Source organism: Dipodomys merriami, unplaced genomic scaffold (genome assembly GCF_024711535.1).
Source record: "Dipodomys merriami isolate MVZ:Mamm:240054 unplaced genomic scaffold, mDipMer1.0.p SCAF_7, whole genome shotgun sequence".
Classification (NCBI taxonomy): domain Eukaryota; kingdom Metazoa; phylum Chordata; class Mammalia; order Rodentia; family Heteromyidae; genus Dipodomys; species Dipodomys merriami.
Genome location: NW_027206290.1, coordinates 65,203,646 through 65,224,339, shown reverse-complemented (window position 1 = coordinate 65,224,339; position 20,694 = coordinate 65,203,646). Strand labels below are relative to the sequence as shown.

The following is a 20,694-nucleotide window of genomic DNA, read 5'->3' as shown; positions in this document are numbered from 1 at the left end:
TTCTGTTAGAATCTTTTCCAATATTTTTTTGGATAATTTTGAAGAAATGGGAATAAGACAGACTTAAGAGTTATGAAGTAAATCACTGAGATTTTGTATCAGAGAAAGAGGATCTTGGTGAAAATACCTAGGTTGTGGGCTCTGGCTTTTTCTTTCTGCCTTTGGCATACTAATTTACCACCTGAAGAAGTAGTAGTTTTGGGGGGCTCTTAAACCTTCTAACTAGTCCCTGAAACATACTCTTGCTAAGACAGTGTGCTAATGTAGGGTACAGTGTGGACATGAGTTGTCTGGTAGCCTAGAAACAGCCTGGTTTGGGATGGGAACACATTTTTTATTTGTTCTTACTGCTTATGAATAAGATATAACATTTTCAGTATTTATTTAGTCAAACTCAGAGAAGATAGTTTAATATACAAAATATAGGGTTTTTTCCCAGTTTTCTCCCCTACCCATGTTTGTGAATTTAATTTCAAAATTAGAATTTTCTGTGGTCTTTAATTTATTAATTTGCAAATTGTCAAACTAGGTCAGTGCGGTTTTTGTTGTTGTTTTTCAAAAAAAGTTTTTAATAAAATAGCCTGACCCAGCTGGGTGCCAGTGGCTCACACCTGTATTCCTAGCTACTCAGGAGGCTGAGATCTGAGGATCGTGGTTCAAAGCCAGCCCAGGCAGGAAAGTCCATGAGACTCTTTATCTCCAATAAACCACTAGAAAACCAGAAGTGGTGCTGTAGCTCAAGCGGTAGAGCGCTCGCCTTGAGCTGAAGAGCACAGGGACAGCGCCCAAGCCCAGAGTTTAAGCCCCACAAAAAACAGCCTGACCCAATTCCTTTGGAAGCAGTTAGCTAAACATTATTTGTTTGGAAAATAATTCCAGAAATGTTGGTGGAGGAAAGGAGGAATTAATGTAGCAAAGGGATGCCAGTCTACCTATGGTACCTTAATGAATGGTTATCACTAGCAGCCAGGTCATAATCCTTCCAAGACCCTGGAATACTACATTGTGTAAAATTAGCCTTGGAGTTTCTTCTAATGGCCCACACTTGAAGCTGCTCCAGGATAGGAAATACTGCAACATCCAGGTCTGGCCATCTGTCTACTGATGAGGCTTTTATGGGTATGGAAACCCTCTGGTAGACAGGTATGGGTGCTTTTTAGGATCTAGGAGTAGGAAGACAAGAATATCTTGAACAGTGAGTGCCAAGGGCATCTGGCAGGACTCTGGTTTTTGTGTTTACATATATTACATAGGGATAAAGGCTCATATTTTAATTCCTGATTATATCTCTACCAACCGCTCCATTTTGTTTTACTTTCCTTGTTTATAAAATGAATAAATGTAAATATACTTCTTATATTTGTATTCTTACTGTCTGATCCTTTCAGAATTAAACTAGAAAACATAGGGATTTTATTCAATCTTAACTTTTTGTTGTTGTTGTTGTTGTTGTTGTGGGGCTTGAACTCTGGGCTTGGGCGCTGTCCCTGAGCTCTTCAGCTCAAGACTAGCGCTCTACCACTTGAGCCACAGCGCCACTTCCAGTTTTCTAGTGGTTTATTGGAGATAAGAGTCTCATGGACTTTCCTGCCTGGGCTGGCTTTGAACCACGATCCTCAGATCTCAGCCTCCTGAGTAGCTAGGATTACAGGTGTGAGCCACTGGTGCCCGGCTTTAACTTGTTTTGTACTGAGTTCACTGCTTAGTCTCCTTTCAGTGATGTGACTGCACAGGTCTAAAGATGTCTATTCATATGAAATATAATACTTGGGAGATCATGGTCCATGTTTATAGTGTAATTTAAAGGCTGGCTCTCAGAAGAACAACTGTATTTTTGTTAACTTGAAGATATTTTGCATATATATAATCTCTCTTACACAGGTACATTTTTTTGTGTACCAGTCCTGGGGCTTGAACTAGGGGCCTTAGTGCTGTCCCTGAGCTCTTTTTACTCAAGGCTTATGCTCTACCACTTTGAGCCACAGTGCTACTTATGGTTTTCTGATGGTTAACTGGAGATTAGAGTCTCACAGCCTTTATTGCCCCCGCTAGCTTTCAATCAAGATTCTCAGATCTCTACCTCCTGAGTAGCTAGGATTATAGGCATGAGCCACTAACACCCAGCACTAGACAAATTTTTAAAACATTATTTTATAGATTAACCAATAATTTGTGGAAAATACAACTTCTTGGTGTTTGAGGGGGGATATAATTTTTGGTCTGTTTTTATAGCAAATAAAACATATTAAACAAATTATATCTTCTAATGAATCTCTGAAATGTAAAATACAGTTTATAAATTGTATTCTTTTTTGCAGCTCCCTTTGCCCTGTCATTTTTGGTCATGAAGTAAGTATTTTACTTCTTCCTTCAAAAATATATATAAAATTCACAAAATTAGTGCTTTAAAATTGCTAGTGTCTGGGCTGGGAAGGTGGCTCAGTGGTAGAGCGTTTGCCTTGCATGCCTGAGGCCCTGGATTCGATTCCTCAGCACCACATAAGCAAAAAGAAAAAAGCCGGAAGTGGCACTGTGGCTCAAGTGGTAGAGTGCTAGCCTTGAGCTGAAGAGCTGAGGGACAGCGCCCAGGCCCAGAGTTCAGGCCCCACGACCGGACCCCCCCCAAAAAAAAAAAATTGCTAGTGTCTGTTACCATTTACATTTCTGTGAATCTTTATTCAAAATAACTTGATGATGTGAAGACTGATAGCCTGTCTCTTGTAAGAAAAATCTTTTTTTTTTTTTATTGTGAAAATACTGTACAGAGGGGTTACAATTACATGGGCAAGATAATGAATACATTTTTTATCAAGCATTGTAGCCTCCTTCTTTGTTTCCCTTTCCCATCCCTTCCCATCCTCCCCCCACCCCCCCCAACAAGAAAAATCTTCTGACAGTTTAGGATAGGAATGGGCTTTCCTCAGAGTTGACTGTTGAACATTGTAAGTTAAAGCATGAGCCAACAACGATTTCTCATCTTTATGGAATGGGACGAAGCCTTACAAAAAAGGACCTATACTTAGTAATTTCTAAGATACTTCTTTTATTTTTTTTAATATGCTTTCAAGTTTTTGCTTTTTAATTATATATAGAAATTTATGTTTTTAGACTTTTTTTGAGAGGGTCATATTTTGTAGTCCAAGCTGACTGAATCCTTGATCTCCCTAACTTTGTCTCCTAAGTGTTGTGAGTACAGGTGTGTACCACCATGCCTGGCTTTGCTTCTAAGTTTTTATTTTTTAAATTTTATTGTGTGAATGATATACAGAGGGGTTGCAGTTATGCTTCCAGCTTGGAGTTAAGAGTCTCACAGACTTTCCTGACCAGACTGGCTTCGAACTCTGGTCCTCAGATCTCCTCTTCTTGAGTAGCTAAGATTATAGATGTGAGCTACTGGTGCCCAACCCATGCTTTAAAAAAAAAACTTATCTGGGAATTTAATTTAGTAGTATAGCATTTGACTACTTTATTGTTATGCTCCAGCTCCTAGGTTTAATCTTCAGCACCACACACTACAAAACAAAACCAACTCCAAACAAATCAGTAATAGTGATAGTGCTGTAAATATAGGAGGAAGATTACTTCTTTTGCTAGTCATTTTAATTAATTTTTTTTCTCTTCACTCTTGAGCTTGTTAAAGCAGGTTTGGCATTAGCACTCTTTGGAGGTAGCCAGAAATATGCAGATGACAAAAACAGAATTCCAATTCGAGGAGACCCACATGTTCTGGTTGTTGGAGATCCAGGCTTGGGAAAGAGTCAGATGCTACAGGTAGAAAATAAATCATTTAGTATTTTGGCTTCTTATTCAATGTATGAATATTTGGCAAGCATATTTTCTCAAAGTATGCTGTGTTCCAGAGGATCTAGTTTGGTGATAACGGTGAATTTAGCATTTCTGAGTAATGTTCAATGTTTCTATGACCCTGTTTTCAAATTGAGCTATGAGCAAGAAAGCTGAGAGTGTGAGGCCCTGAGTTCAAACCTCCCCACAATCCCCAATATAGGAAGTAGTGGTATGGCTCAAGTGGTAGAGCACCAGCCTTGAGCAGAAAAGCCAAGGAAGAACTCCAGGACTAGCTAAAACAACAACAACAACAAAAAGAAATAAAAAAATCTCTTTAAAAAAAAACCACCCGAAACACCCCACAAATCTAATACTTACAATTTGCTATTTACACTTGAAAATGAACCTTTAGTGGTAATTTGTTGAATATTCACATCACTACAGACCCCAGAGTTAAACTGTCTGTGCTTCTTGCCTTCATAACTGTAGTTTCTCACTGTTTGTAGATCTTGGTTGCTCATCAGTAAGTGGGGATATAATAATTCCTTCTTTAGTGGTGAGGATCATACATGGAAGTTCTTAAAAGACTACCACTAACCTTTTTGTGTGGTTATCTCTCACTATGATTTCCCTGATACTCAGTGTTTCTTCAAATCTTTTGTTCTATAGGCAGCATGCAACATTGCTCCTCGTGGTGTGTATGTCTGTGGTAATACCACAACCACCTCTGGTTTGACTGTAACTCTTTCAAAAGACAGCTCCTCTGGTGATTTTGCTTTGGAAGCTGGTGCTCTGGTGCTTGGTGATCAAGGTGAGTTACCCAAGGGAATAATAGTTCGTACTTTTTTTTTCTTTTTTCTTTGGAGACAAAAGTTTCTCAGTGTAGTTGAGGCTAGCCTCAAACTCTTCATCTTCCTGCTTCAGCCTCCCAGACTTGCACCACCATACTTGAATTAACTTAAAAAAATTTTTAATTTCTTTAAATTTGTTTCAAGAGGCATTTGGGATAGAACTGTCTTAATGAATTGACAGTGGTTGTCAAATTGATCATTAGAAATACAGGATTATCAATTTTATTTATACTGCACAGTTGAAACTGATACTTAATATCATTCATTATTGGGATTTTATAGCAGATACAATTTGTAAAAATTAAGTAATCTCTTTTCATACCCTTACATTTGTGTCTTCAAAAACATTTTGATGCTTTCTAGTAAGTACTATATAGGATAGGACTTGGGTATCTCATTGACTGCTTGTTCTCATATACATAGTATATACCTCCTTTCCAGAGGTGCAGTGGGACATAGATCCACACAGTAGTGCTTGTTGGATACAGAACTTTTACTTAGCCCAAAATAGTTCATTACCTTGAAACTGAAAAGGATATGGTATGTATTGTCCTTTGAGCTTGAAGGACATGACAAGAATTTAGAATAATAGAATTTAGAATTAATAAGTTAGAATTAATGGGTTTGCTGTATTTAAACTCATTTTATCGGTAGTTTTCAGAGTTTGAATGGTGGTTTATAAGTTTAGTTTATAAGAAACTGAGTTAGACCACTTCCCTCATTTCCTCTTCCCTGTCCTACTGGCCTTCTTGATATACCTCTGAACACCATCAGCACAAGCACATCACATTTCTGCACAGGGCTTTGTACTTGCTATTCCCTTTGCCTGGAGGGGTCTTTTCCCAGACATGTCCATGATGCTGTTTCTCTTTACTCCATCATGGTTTTGTTTCAGTGTTCCTTCTCCCTGTCTCTGACCTATACACTGTTTTCTTGTTACATTATTCTACTTTTTCTTTCCATAGTAATTATCATTTTCACATGATTTGCTTTTGTAATTTTCTGCCTCCCCTCAGCCAAGTATAATGTAAGTTTACAAAGCAGGAATGATTGTCTTTTCAGTGCTATATCCTGCATGCCTAGGTCATAGTACTGGTAAATAGTAGGCACTCAATAATATCTGAATGAATAAGTTCGACAAATAACTTATGTGTTTTTATAGCTCATCAGAGTAAAAAAGTATTTTTGTTAAGAGGTGTAGGAAATATGCAAATAAAAGGGATAACATTGTTAAGCTGTCAGACTTTGTATTTGAAGTTGTAGGTTTAGCCTCACAGATGAGATTTAGGATGCAAAATATTAATGGCAGTGCCACCTCTTCCAAGTATAGGTAGATAAGCTAATAAGCACTATTATGGTAGCATAGCATATGGTTGTTTAAAAAGAAAAGATTTTGACAACATATACCATGGGAAAAATATAAAGGGAAGCTCAGCAGAGACTGGCTTCTAGAAACATGTACAAGGTCCTGCTTAAACTTTCAGGAGAAATAAAGGGATTTTCTTTTTTCTTTTCTTTCTTTTTTTTTTTGTCGGTTGTGGGACTTGAACTCTGGGCCTGAGCGCTGTCCCTCAGCTCTTCAGCTCAAGGCTAAGCATTCTACTACCACTTGAGCTACAGAGCCACTTCCGGTTTTCTGGTGGTATATTGGAGATAATAGTTTCACTGACTTTCCTGCCCAGGCTGGCTTTGAACTGCGATCCTCAGAGCTCAGCCTCCTGAGTAGCTAGGATTACAGGCGTGAGCCACCAGCACCAGGCAAAGGGGCTTTTTTTTTTTTTTTTTTGGGTCCGGTCGTGGGGCCTGAACTCTGGGCTTGGGCGCTGTCCCTCAGCTCTTCAGCTCAAAGCTAGCGCTCTACCACTTGAGCCACAGCACCACTTCCGGCTTTTTTCTTTTTGCTTATGTGGTGCTGAGGAATCGAACCCAGGGCCTCAGGCATTCAAGGCAAACGCTCTACCACTGAGCCAACTTCCCAGCCCCCAAAGGGCTTTTCTTTATAACTATATTCCTTCAGCAGTCAATGAAGTACCTCCTTCAGCCCCCCAATAGTTGAATGTTATATACAGGCAAAAGAGTTTAATATGTTTTAAGTTGAAATATTGTACTTTAAAAGCCAGGCACCAGTGGCTCACACCTATAATTCTAGCTACTCAGGAGGCTGAGATCTGAGGATCATGGTTCAAAGCCAGCCTGAGCAGGAAAGTCTGTGAGACTTACCTCTGATAAACTACTTAGAAGCCAGAAGTGGTGCTGTGGCTCAAGTGGTAGAACATTAGACTTGAGCAAAGGAAGCTCAGGGATAGTACCTAGGCCAAGAATTCAAGCCCCAGGTCCCACAAAAAACAACAAACAAGAAACAAACAAAAATACACACACACACACAATGAAACAACTTCAAGTCCATGGTCAAGCCTAATCTGTTTCAGTATATTACACAGAGTGAAACTTTTTTTAAAAATATTTTTTATAGGATTGTAAAAAACAAAAACCCAAAAGGACTGGGGACATAGCTCAAGTGGTAGACCACAGCAAAGCCTAGAGTTCAAACCCAAGTCTGAACCAAACAGATCTAAGATTTTACTTTTGCCTCTTTAGAGAAAATGTTTGCTGCATCCTACTTTTGGAAAGTGTCAGCTAAAGAAACAAATAACTTCATTTTGCTCATACCCTGCACTGACCTATGAGGAGCTATACTAGGTCTATCAGTTCTAGAGAGGTGTGGAAAGATGTAGCACAGGGAAATGTCTGGGTAAAGCCTTCAGGGGTCTCACTGTCGGGATCTATGCACAGATACATAGCTGGTGCTGGTTAAGTTAAAAGTCTGGTTTTGAGCACAGACTTGTCCAGTATAGAGGGTTGAACTTTGTCAAAAGAGAGAAGGTAAATAAAAACATAGAAAGGCAGCATGAAGTCCAACCATCTCCTAGCTTTCTCTTCCAAAGTCCTTATTAGGGTACCAAAAAGTATCATAAGCCTCTGCTTGTGAACTGAGCTTGGAAAAGGAAAAAAAGGAGCTTTTTTTTTTCGGGGGTGGCAGTGGAGAGGAAGGGGTTAGTCTTAGGCTTGAACTAAGGGCCTGGGCATTGTCCTGAGATTTTTTTGCTCAAGGCTAGTGGTATACCACTTGAACTACAGCTCCGCTTCTGGCTTTTTGCTGGTTAATTGGAGATAGGAGTCTCATGGACTTTCCTGCCTGGGCTGACTTCAAATCTCAGGCCCAGATTACAGCCACTTGAGCAGCTAGGATTATAGGTGTGAGCCATTGGCAACTGACTTTACATGTACCTTTCTTATCTTGCCTGCTTGAATTTATACATTTTGAAGGTGACTCTTAATATCTTCATTTTTGGAGCCCATACCAAATAGTGCCTTACGTGTAAAAGTGGTAAGTGAATAAATATTGAACACCACCTCGTTAAATAACAGTGTGAAAATTTCTGGAAGATAAGCAATAATTCTCTCTTGTATGGTATTTGCTCGTTTTAATTCCTGAAAGCAAATGTAAATTCTTCTTTATTGTAGGATAGTTTCTACCTTATAAAATTCAGAACTTGGCCAAAGAAAAATATTTTTTAATCTATTTCTTATTGTAGGCATTTGTGGAATAGATGAATTTGATAAGATGGGGAACCAGCATCAAGCCTTGTTAGAAGCCATGGAACAGCAAAGTATTAGTCTTGCTAAGGCAGGTGTGGTTTGCAGTCTCCCTGCAAGAACTTCCATTATTGCAGCTGCAAATCCAGTTGGGGGACACTACAATAAAGCCAAAACCGTTTCTGAAAATTTAAAGTAAGTCTTCAAAGATTTATACTTTTAAGATCTCCAATTCCTACGAAGCAATATAAAAAGAGATAATTGAAGTCATGGAAGTTACAAAGTATCTAATAAATAAATGTGTTTAAACACTACAAATTAAAACAATGATGTTCCATTGGTATCTAACAGATTGGTGAACATTTATACATATACATATATTTATGTATTATTGTAAAGGTAATGTACAGAGGGGTCACAGTTAACATAAGTCAAGTAATGAGTACTTTTTTTGAAAATGTCACCCATCCTTTGCTCTCTCCCAGTTTTTCCCTCCCATCTCCATCCACAAGTTCTAGAGTTCATTTTCAGCATAGTGTCCAGTGACACTGCTGCATTTGTTCACAATTTCTGTGTACTTCTCTTTCCCTCCCCGAAACAGATAAACTTACATACAAGAGGTACAGAAAACCAAAACAGCAACAAAGGGAAAAAAACCCCAAAACCTCTTGTTCCCATTTCCTGGTGTTCATTTCAATAACTATTAGTTTATATGATCATATGCACATAGATATTGAGCATCCTCCATGGTAAACATTTAAACATTGAACAAAGCAGTGGAGAAATGATTTCTCAAATATTGTGCAAATATCATAATTGATCATTTTGAAGGACAAGTTAGTACATTTATTGCAGTGTTTTAAATCTGTTTTCCATTTATTCTAGCCATTGTACTTTTAGTAATCCTACTTAGAGAAATAAAGATGTGTTTGTAGGGTAGGTATAAAGCATTATTTATCATTGTCCTAAATAAAAAACAAAACCAGAATAATATTGTTCAATGAAAAACAGCAGTTTGGGGCTGGGAAGGTGGCTCAGTGGTAGAGCCTTGCATGCATGAGGCCCTGGGTTCGATTCCTCAGCACCACATAAGAAAAAAGAAAAAAGCCAGAAGTGGTGCTGTGGCCCAAGTGGTAGAGCACTAGCCTTGAGCTGAAGAGCTGAGGGACAGAGCCCAGGCCCAGAGTTTAGGCCCCATGACCAGACCCAAAAAAATAAAAAGAAAAACGGCAGTTTGAAGAATGGATGTGGCTTTGTATGTAGTAATAAGCGAATATGTTTGTATACTTTATTAAGTAAGAAGATTGTGTTGAATACTTACATAGTGATTCCACTTTTTTTCCAAAATTGCTGCCTATATTTGCATTGAGCACTTTTTCTCTTCTACTTTATTTTGTATGATTGGACAGGATGCAGGGAAAGGCAAAAACAGCATTAAATGACGGCCAAATGAATGAAAGTTAGAACCTTAAGTCTAGTGGAGAAAAACTTCCTTCCTTGTTTTTCCTCCCGGACAGGAGTTTTACTATATTTATATTGTCCATGCTAGTCTCAAACTCATAGGCTCAAGTGGTCCTCCTACCTGAGCCTCTGCAGTAGTTGAGATTATAGGCATATAATCGCATGGACTGACTAGCTTCCTAATGTTTAACAGCTTGTACATTTATGATAGGAAGGTCATTGATTCATCATAAGACACTTGGAGACATTACTACCAAAATCAAAAACATCTTGGGTAGTTTTCCTTGGGTACATACTGGAAAGATCCTACTGGATAAAAATACAGGGAACATAGATTCTGCAATTTAGTGGTATTATAGACATGCTTTGGTTCCTTTGTTAAATCCTTTTTTTTGGGGGGGGGGAGTCCAGTCATGGGGCCTGAACTCTGGGCCTGGGCGCTGTCCCTCAGCTCTTCAGCTCAAGGCTAGCGCTCTACCACTTGAGCCACAGCACCACTTCCGGATTTTTTTTCTTTTTGCTTGTATGGTGCTGAGGAATCGAATCCAGGGCCTCAGGCATGCAAGGCAAGCGCTCTACCACTGAGTCACCTTCCCAGCCCTACTTTGTTAAATTCTTGAATTGCTGTGCATTTCATTTTTTTTGTATCTCAAGAGTTACATGGATTGAGGGTTCAGAGAGTATGACTAAATGGAACTTAACATATTTATTCTAATGACTAGTCAGGACAGAGATGTCCTTGAAGAAAAGGTAGGTTTTGCTTTTAAATGGGATATGGGTGCTTTGAGAGACTCAATGTTGTGGTGTGACCAAAAAAATAGAACTTCTTAATTAGCCAGTGAGTGGCTAGTGGATCACACCTATAATCCTAGCTACTCAGGAGGCTGAGATCTGGGGATTGTGGTTCAAAGTTGGCCTGGACAGGAAAGTTGTGAGATTCTTACCTCCAATTAAGCACTAGAAAACTGGAAGTGGAGCTGTGGCTCAAATGGTAGAGTATTAGTTTTGAGCAGAAAAGCTCAGGGGCAGGCCTGAGTTCAAATCCTATGACTGGAGCTGGGCGCCGGTGGCTCACGCCTGTATTCCTAGCTACTCAGGAGGCTGAGATCTGAGGATCGTGGTTCAAAGTCAGCCCAGGGGGCTGGGAAGGTGGCTCAGTGGTAAAGAGCTTGCCTTGCATGCATGAGGCCCTGGGTTCGATTCCTCAGCACCACAAACAAAAAGAAAAAAGCCGGAAGTGGCGCTGTGGCTCAAGTGGTAGAGCGCTAGCCTTGAGCTGAAGAGCTGAGGGACAGCGCTTAGGCCCAGAGTTCAGGCTCCATGACCAGACCCCCCCCCCCCAAAAAAAAAAAAAAACCCAAAGTCAGCCCAGGCAGGAAACTCCATGACACTCTTATCTCTAATAAACCACTAGAAAACCAGAAGTGGCGCCATGACTTAAGCGGTAGAGCGCTCGCCTTGAGCTGAAGAGTTCAGGGACAGCGCCCAAGCCCAGAGTTCAAGCCCCATGACCGACTCCCCCCCCCCCAAAAAAAAAATCTCATGACTGGAAAAGAAAAAATAAAACTGCTCAATTAGCTAACATCTGATATAACATATATAGCATTGCCAGTGACAGAAGATCAATAACACTTCAGTAGTTTTCTTTCTTTTCTTTTTTTTTTTCCTTGCCAGTCCTGGGGCTTGAACTCAGGGCCTGGACTCTGTCCCTGAGCATTTTTGCGCTCTACCATTTGAGCCACAGTGCCACTCCAGCCTTTTCTGTTTATGTGGTATTGAGGAATCGAACCCAGGGTTTCATGCATGCTAGGTGAGCAATCTACCACCAAGCCACATTTCACAGCCCACTTCAGTAGTTTTCATGGTATAAGGGCTGTAGGGCTGGGAAGGTGGCTCAGTGGTAGAGTGCTGCCTTGCATGCATGAGGCCCTGGGTTCGATTCCTCAGCACCACATAAGCAGAAAAGAAAAGCTGGAAGTGGTGCTGTGGCTCAAGTGGTAGAGCGCTAGCCTTGAGCTGAAGAGCTGAGGGACAGAGCTCAGGCCCAGAGTTCAGGCCCCACGACCGGACCCAAAAAACTAAGTACTTTTAACCCAAAACTTGATGTTTTTGTTTATGACAGGCTCCCCTCTATATATCCTAGACTAGTCTCAATCTTGTAGTTTTCCTGCCCCAGGTCCCCTATGCTGGGATTGCAGTAATGGACCACTGTGAAAGCTTGTATCTATGAAAGCTTGATTTTTCTCAAAGTATGAATGAAACTTGAATAATTAGCAAGTGAGTAAACAGTTTGCTAGCTATATTAATCCCAATTCTTCTTTCTTGCTTGCTTCCTAGAATGGGAAGTGCTCTACTATCCAGATTCGACTTGGTCTTTATTCTGTTAGATACTCCAAATGAGCAACATGATCACTTACTCTCTGAACATGTGATTGCAATAAGAGCTGGCAAGCTAAGAACTGTGAGCAGTGCCACCGTAGCTCGTATGAATACTCAAGATTCAAATACTTCTGTGCTTGAAGTGGTTTCTGAAAAACCACTGTCAGAAAGACTAAAGGTATACATGTTTTCTCATCTGGTTCTATTTGAATGTCAGAGTTCAATGTGATGGAGTCTGGGAGTATGGGGTAGTGTGGCATGTTTGGGGGTTTTTTGTTTTGTTTTTACAAAAAGGAGGGACCCTGGGTTCAATCCCCAGCACTCAAAAAAAAAAAAAAAGCCCAGTATATGGCTTATTTATTGTAATGCTAAGTAGAATAGCACCCAAACTTCTTTTATATTGTGAATCCAGAGTTTATATATAAACTTAATTTGTCAACCAAAATAAGAGCTACAATTATAGTGTTTCATTTATTTGGAGAGTCTTTTTGAAAAGTTATTTTAGCAAGAAGAATTTGGCACTTAATCTTAGGCCTTTTGTCATGCTTTAGGTAGTTCCTGGAGAAATAATAGATCCAATTCCCCATCAGCTATTGAGAAAGTACATTGGCTACGCTAGACAGTATGTCTACCCTAGGCTATCCACAGACGCTGCTCAAGTTCTTCAAGATTTCTACCTGGAACTCCGGAAACAGAGCCAGCGATTAAGTAGCTCACCAATCACCACCAGGCAACTAGAATCTTTGATTCGCCTGACTGAGGTCTGTTTATTTGTACATTCTTTTTTTTTTTTTTTTTTTTTGGCTTAAAGAATGAGGTAGGATCCATAATTGACACAAGTTTTCTTCCTACTAAGAGACATAAGAAGTGGGTGGATAAATGTTTTTATAAAGTTTGTTCAGAGCTGTAGCATATCAAAAGTATTTCTTACTAGGTCTAAGACCAGTGGCTTCCTGTGCAACTTTTCTTCTTTCTTTTTTGTTGGTCGTGGAGCCTGAACTCTGGGCCTGGGCACTGTCCCTGAGCTCTTCAGCTCAAGGTTAGCACTCTGCCACTTGAGCCACAGCACCACTTCCAGCTTTTTTCTGCTTTATGTGGTGCTGAGGAATCAAACCCAGGGCCTCATGCGTGCAAGGCAAGCACTCTACCACTGAGCCAACTTCCCAGCCCAACTTTTATTTTCTATTAATGACACTTGGATTCATGGAGTTGTCTGAAAGGTGATTAGGGTAATTAGGATTTGGGGATTCCAAGCTTATACAAACAAGGAATATTTGAAATACCTTAGTAGCTAATCTGTGACATGATGTCTGTAAGGACAGTGTCTTGTTTTTTCTCTTCATATAAACTGCTGAGAGAACTTGGGCATTCAAAGTTAGCTGTCAGACATTTAGGCTTTCTGTCCCTAAAATCAGATTAAGTTCTTTTTGTTGTTTAAAAAACTGGCTAGGGATGATTTCCTGAAAATAAAAAGCAAAGAGAAAAAAACAAGCTCTGTGGCTCATGCCTGTAATCCTAGCTACTCAGGAGGCTAGATCTGAGGATTGTGGTTCAAAGCCAGGTGGAGCAGAAAAGTCCCTGTGAGACTCTTACCTCCACGTGGCGCCTGTGGCTTAAAGTGGTAGAGTGCTAGCCTTGAACAAAAAGAACTGAGGGACAGTGCCCAGGCCCTGAGTTCAAGCCCCATGACCAAAGGGAAAAAAAGAAAAATATATTTTTATAATTACATCTCCTGAAATGAATACTTCCAGAAAAAAAATGCTAGTAGGTAAAAGTAAGTTTTATCCATTTTTTTTAGTTTTATCCATATTTTAAATGCTATGTTATACTCAAATTTTGTTTTTTTAAAAATTTGGACTCAATATTTTAGCTTTTCTCCCTCAAGTCACCTTTTATATACAGTAAATATGCTTAGACATAGCCATACTTGTTCAAATGTGGTTTAAAAAAAAAACAACTTTCTTTTGCTATCTTAAAATGATGTTTTCTTTCAAAGGCACGAGCAAGGTTAGAATTGAGAGAAGAAGCAACCAAAGAAGATGCTGAGGATATAGTTGAAATTATGAAATATAGGTAAGACTAGAGTTTTAGATGATGGAATTACTTTTTTTTTTTTTTGCTGGTTCTGAGGCTAGAACTCTGGGTCTTGGGCGCTGTTCCTGAGCTCCTTTTGCTCATGGCTAAACACTCCGTACCATTAGAACTACAGCACCACTTCCTGCATCTTCTGTGATTAGAGATGAGTCTCATGGACTTTTCCTGCCTGGGCTGGCTTTAAACCATGATCCTCAGATCTCAGCCTCCTGAGTAGCTAGGATTGTAGGTGTAAGTCACAAGCATCCAGCCTGCTTTTTTTTTAAACAGTCTTGCTATGTAGCCCAGGTTGACCTCAGATTCTCTCCCTGCCTCAGTCTTTGGAGAATTTTGATAATAGGTACAACCCTACTTCTAGCTCTTAAATGCTGTTTTTAATGAAGTAGCAGTTAGTTTCCCATCTCAAATCATATTTTAACTAGACCAGCCAAATCTACTTTGATTTAGCTCATCAGATCATTTATTTTTTTTATCTGAGAAAACTATATTTTCTTCATATCAAGTATTTCTAGCTGTCTCAGTCTTTACATTAAGAATTATTTTTGAATGGGTAGTTCAAATAGGTCTAAAATCAGTTAAAAACTACATCTTTTGAGAAAACTTGTTCATATCTTGCGTACCACCACCCTCTCTCTGCATCCAGATACTAGTTACTTTCCCATAAATAGAATGCTGTTTACACTATTCTGTGCTCTTTTCAAATTTCTCATATATCCAGAGATAGTTCCTCATGAGGACGCAGAAATCCACCCACCTCCACTTAAAGCTTTACATAGTGTTCTGTTGTCTTTAAACACCATAGTTGGTTTAATTAGTATCCTATTACTGGACACATGTTGGCTCATGTCTCTCATTCTAGCTACTCCAGAGGCTGAGATCTGAGGATCGTGGTTCAGAGCCAGCCCAGGCAGGGAAGTCTGTTGAGACTTTTATTTCCAAAAAATTTCTGAAAAAGCCATAAGTTGTGCTGTGGTTCCAAGTGGTGGAGTACTAGCATTGAGCATAGAGAGATTTTCCTTGAGATTTTTCACTCAAGGCTAGCAATCTACCACTTGAGCCACATCTTCACTTCTGGCTTTTTTTTTTTTTTCTGGTAGTTCATTGGAGATAAGAGTTTCACTGACACGGGACGCCAGTGGCTCATACCTGTAATCTTAGCTACTCAGGAGGCTGAGATCTGAGGATGGCAGTTCAAAGCCAGCCCAGGTGGGAACCTCCGTGAGACTATCATTTCCAATAAACCACCAGAAAACGAGAAGTGCTGCTGTGGCCCTTGAGCTGAAGAGCTGAGGGACAGTGCCCAGGCCCAGAGTTCAAGCCCCATGACTAACAACAACAAAAAAAGAGTCTCACTGACTTTCTTGCCCAGTCTAGCTTCGAAGTATAATCCTGAGTAGCTAGGAATTACAGGCGTGAGCCACTAGCTCCTGGCCTCTACCACCAGAGTTTTGAACTCAAAGCCTTGTACTTGCTCTGTTTGCTTGTTTAGGTGGCACTCTATCACATGAGCCAAATCTCCAGCCTGACTTTTTACTGGGCAGTATTGGAGATCCTGGGCCAATCTGCCCAGGTTGGCTTTGAACGTCAATCTTAAGGATTTTAGACTCTGAAGTGGGTAAGATTATAGGTGTGAGCCATTGGTGTCATGAAAAATATTTTTAATCAATAAAAATAAAAACTAGTGTTTTTGTATATTTGATTTTGCTAGTTATTTTAGAGATGAATTCTTGAAGAGACTGGCTTCAGACCGTGATCCTCTGGATCCCAGCCCCTTGAATAGCTAAGATTATAGGCATAAACTATCAGTACCAGCTTAATGTGGTTTTTTTTTTCCCCGCACCAAGGTATAAACAGTTTTCCCCCTTTGGTAGTACTTTGTTTTGTTTGAGCTTCACATTCTTGCTTGGCTTTTTTGCTAAGGACCAGTAGTCTTCTACTTGAGCCATATCTCTAGTGCAGCTGGTGCTGGTTTATTGGTAATAAAATCTCATACACTTTTCTGCCTGGGCTGGCTTTGAACTTTGATCCTCAGCCTCCTGCGTAGTTAGAATTACTGGTGTGACCCATCAGTGCCTGGCTTTTTTTTTTTTAACTTGGCACCTTTAAACTTTTAACTTAGAATATGCTAGGCAGTCAGTCCAGTCTAGTACTGGGATTTTGAACTCAGAACCTCATGCTGGGAAGCACTCTACTACTTCAGCTGTGCCTCCAGCCCCCTTTCCCCCCTTTTTCTTTTTGCTAGTCCTAGGGCTTAAACCAGAGCCTGGCCCCTGTCCCTGAGCTTCTTTTGCTCAAGGCTAGCACTCTACCACTTGAGCCACAGCACCACTTCCAGCTTTTTCTGTGTATGTGGTTCTGAGGAATCAAACCCAGGGCTTCATGCATACTAGGCAAACACTCTACCACTAAGCCACATTCCCAGCCCAACTCCAGCCCCTTTTGCTCTTACTATTTTTCAAGTAGGCTCTCTTGACAGCCTCAGACTGAGATCCTTGTACCTATTCTTCCCACATACCTGGCACAATGATGTGTACCACCAAACATACTTGTTTTTTAAGGTAGGATCTTGCTGACTTTTGCCAAAGCTTGCCCTCCTCCCATATCCATTTCTGGAATTATAGGTATGAATATCATACCTATGTAAAAAAAGGTTTTTGAATTGGTTCATATGTTCATAGGCTTCAAAATTCAAGAAGTATGTAGTTGAAAGTTTCTTCCTACCCTGTTTAGTAGCTACTCATTTTGTTTTCCTGCCTTAGTGCCAACAAAAACTGAATTTTGTGTGACTTCCAGAGAGAAAGAGCTCTCCAGCCCAGTCTGATGGTATACCACATTGGATAACTTTTTCCTCCCCTTTCTCAGCATGCTAGGAACTTACTCTGACGAATTTGGAAACCTAGACTTTGAGCGGTCTCAGCATGGTTCCGGAATGAGTAACAGGTCCACAGCAAAAAGATTTATTTCTGCTCTCAATAATATTGCTGAAAGAACTTACAATAATTTATTTCAATTCCAACAACTTCGCCAGATTGCCAGAGAGCTAAATATTCAGGTAGGATAAACTAAATATGTTTTAGAAATAATTAATGTATAGTAGAAAGTAGCCAGTTTCTGCTTATTTAAGATTCAAATCTACCTCTTGTCAAGGTTGTTAGTCTCTTGATAGAGGGAAGTTATTGTGATGAGACCCACAATAACTGAACAATCCCTGTAGGCAAGTAAGTTATAGACATGTGTTTGACTTCAGTTTTTACCTCTGTTAAGTAGGCATGATACTACTTCCCTTTCTATGAAATTCTAGCAAAAATCAATGTAATTGCATTTTAAGCAAGTACGTTTATATGTAAAATTGCCCACAGAATTTCAAAAGATAGCCTAGTTGGGCACCAGTAGCTCACGCTTGTAATCCTAGATACTCAGGAGGCTGAATTCTGAGGACAGGAATTCAAAGCCAGCTGGGGCAGGAAAGTTCATGAGACTCTTTACCTTCAGATAACCACCTGAAAACTGAAAGTGGTGCTGTAGCTCAAAGTGGTAGAGCACTAGCCTTGAGCAGAAGAGCTCAGGGACAGTACTCAGGCCCTGAGTTCAAGCCCCACAACCAACCAGAAAAAAAAAAAGATAGCTTATATTTTGTTTAAGGCATATAATGTATGTGTGTGTGTGTGTGTGTGTGTGTGTGTGTGTGTGTGTGTGTGTGTGTGTGTGTGTGTGTGTGTGTGTGTGTGTGTGTGTGTGTGTGTGTGTGTGTGTGTGTGTGTGTGTGTGTATATATATTCTTTGCCTACTGGGGTACTGTAAGAAAGTACAAATGATTTCATTTTCCAGGAAACCTGACAGTTGTTCATTGTCTGAGAGCCTAATTTCAAAAGCCAGTAATTTGGCATATTTCCTAATGAGCTAATAACTCTTGATGTTTTCTTCTAGGTTGCTGATTTTGAAAATTTTATTGGATCATTAAATGACCAGGGTTACCTCTTGAAAAAGGGCGCAAAGGTTTACCAGCTTCAAACTATGTGAAAGGACTTTCCAAGTCAGGCCCCATAGAGTTTATTAATAATGAAGATATGCAAAAAACAAAAATCCCGAAGTTCTCCAGAAAATGATGTCCCAAAAGTATTGTAATAGGAAGGAACTGTTAAGATATGCTCTACTAAGTTAAGAAAGGGATAAAGTTATAGGTTAATGTTATATATCTCCTCCAAAAGGCTGAGAAGAGCTTTCCTTATTTTACTTTATTTATAGTTATATTTTATAGTTTCACACATGAAATGTCTTATCAGGGTAAGCATTCTAGTAATACGTAAACAAATGAGTATATGTTCCAATAAAACTTCATTTTTCAACACTAAAGTTTGGTTTCCTAAAAACTTCCTGTCAAGAATAAAATGACACTTGCTTTTTAAAATAATGGTTTAATAGTTATGTACAGTGAGTCTGATGTGGCCCACAATCTGTAGACTCTTGATTAGAAGCAACAGAGACTCAAGCAAGAAAAGGATTTTTTTTTTTTTTTAAAGAAATGTGGTTAGTTTAGACTTGCAAGAAGTCTGAGAACTTAAATCTGGCCTGAAAAGAGTTACAGACACTTTCCTGCCACACAGGTAGCAAACTTCTCCTGGCCCACCATTGCTAGGCAAGAATGCCCCACCCCCCACCAGAACAGCAACAAACAGACTCTTCTTGGGGCTTCCTTAATTAAATTGCTCTATTCAAGAGAACTCTCATTTTGAAATGATGTGAAGAAAAGTCAAGACTAAGTTACGGGCCTTGTTCATAAGATGTTAAGGAGTTTTCCTGGCTCTTGAGGGAAGCAGGACCAGCAAACACAGCAAACACATCTATATTTTGTGAAAGGATTCAAATGGAACTGGGTTGCCAGCCAAACTACACACACATATACACAGAGACAAATAGATGTGAGCCATTATTGGAAAATCTAAAACACTACTTTTAGCAAACTAGAAGATGGATGAAAAAAGTATTTTTTAAAACTGGCAAGATAAAAAAGATAGTGGGTTTATCCTGAATATTTAACCAACGTAAGACAAAAAACATGAATGTGGAATGATTGCTATAGAACACAATATAAAATTAAAATCTTATTTTTCGTGGGTGTGGGTACCAGGGTTGTAAGATCAGGACCTTCCTCTTACTTAGTTGGCACTCTGCCACTTGAGCCATACCTCCAGCCTTGATTTGTGCTGGTTATTTTGCAGATGGAGTCTCATGGACTTTTCTGCTCCAACTGGCTTTGACCTTCCATTCTATAGATTTCTGAATAGGATTATAGGTTTGAGTTACTGGGGCCCTACAAAAACCTGATAATAAAATGAAAGCCAAGTACAGTGGTATAATCCCAGCTACACAAGGGCAGAAGCATGAGGATCCAGAGTTCTGAGCAAGCCTGGACAAAAATCTGCAAGACCCTTTCCCAATACAGAAGGGCTGATGTGGAAAGCTTAGAGCCCATGGGTTCAACCTGTACCCACATCAAATCAAATCGGGGATAAGGTAGATAGTGTAAATACAATGTCTTTAAAGTCTAGAAGGTTAAAAAAATCTATAGTTATTAATAGAATTAAAAGCATATTTTAGCCAGGCAATGGTGGCTCATGCCTGTAATCCTAGCTACTCAGGAGGTTGAGATCTGAGAATTGTGAGAGCCCAAATTCCAAGCTGTGAGATTGGGAATTTGGAAGGTCTCAGAACTCTCAGAACACTGGGAGTTTCCTGGAGAGGTCAGTAAGTCCTGGCTTAATGGGAAGCCAGATTTCTATCCTGGGTGTGGGCTAATTTCATGGTAAATTGCTGGGGAACCTGGGGGTAGACTAAGGTTTATGCAAATTGTAAGCTGTTTACTATTTAGCTCTCATTCACAAGATAGGGAAGTCATCTACCACCTGTACAAAATATTGTCACACGTTGACATACCTTACTTTCTGCATATACTTCCCTATACAAAACCAGTAAAAACCTTGGTTAATGGAACCTTGGGATCTGAAGCTGGCAGAAGGCTACAGGTCCCCTGGCACCCCAAACCTCAGTTCCACTGTCCAGTCTCCATTACTGCCTTGCTCCTGGTCACAGCGGGTTAAGGAGCACAAAGGGGCTTGCAACAGAGGTTGGTGGTTTAAAGTCAGCATGAGCAGAACGTACTTGAGGCTAGTATTTCCAATTAGCTACCAAAAGCTGGAAGTAGAGCTGTGGCTCAAGTGGCAGAATGGTAGCCTTGGACAAAAAATGCTTAGGAACAATACTTAGGCCCTGAGTTCAAGCTTCAGGAACAGCAACAAAAAAAAAAAGAAAAAGAAAAAGAAAAGGCTGGAAGTGAAGCTGTGGTTTGACACTGTTAGTAGAAAGCTCAGGGACAATATCAGGCCCTGAGTTCAAGCCTCAGGACTGGCATTTTAGATAGATAGATAGATAGATAGATAGATAGATAGATAGATAGATAGATAATCAAAAAAGTTAACATCAATGAAAACAAAGGAATTACACAATTCATCAGTGGTCAAAGAGGAAA

General features: G+C 39.8%; 1 protein-coding gene across 1 annotated transcript in view; it reads left to right on the top strand.

The window, feature by feature from the left end:
- The window catches only part of Mcm8 (minichromosome maintenance 8 homologous recombination repair factor), a 39,288-nt gene extending 20,778 nt beyond the window's left edge, over positions 1-18,510 (top strand). Inside the window, exons 11-19 of the mRNA XM_070006781.1 lie at positions 2,319-2,349; positions 3,631-3,771; positions 4,456-4,597; positions 8,234-8,429; positions 12,033-12,252; positions 12,626-12,835; positions 14,071-14,147; positions 17,031-17,220; positions 18,096-18,510. Of these exons, the coding sequence (XP_069862882.1) occupies positions 2,319-2,349; positions 3,631-3,771; positions 4,456-4,597; positions 8,234-8,429; positions 12,033-12,252; positions 12,626-12,835; positions 14,071-14,147; positions 17,031-17,220; positions 18,096-18,188 (1,300 nt within the window). The 3' untranslated portion in view covers positions 18,189-18,510. The remainder of the gene's footprint in view (positions 1-2,318; positions 2,350-3,630; positions 3,772-4,455; positions 4,598-8,233; positions 8,430-12,032; positions 12,253-12,625; positions 12,836-14,070; positions 14,148-17,030; positions 17,221-18,095) is intronic.
- Positions 18,511-20,694: the final 2,184 nt, after the last annotated feature.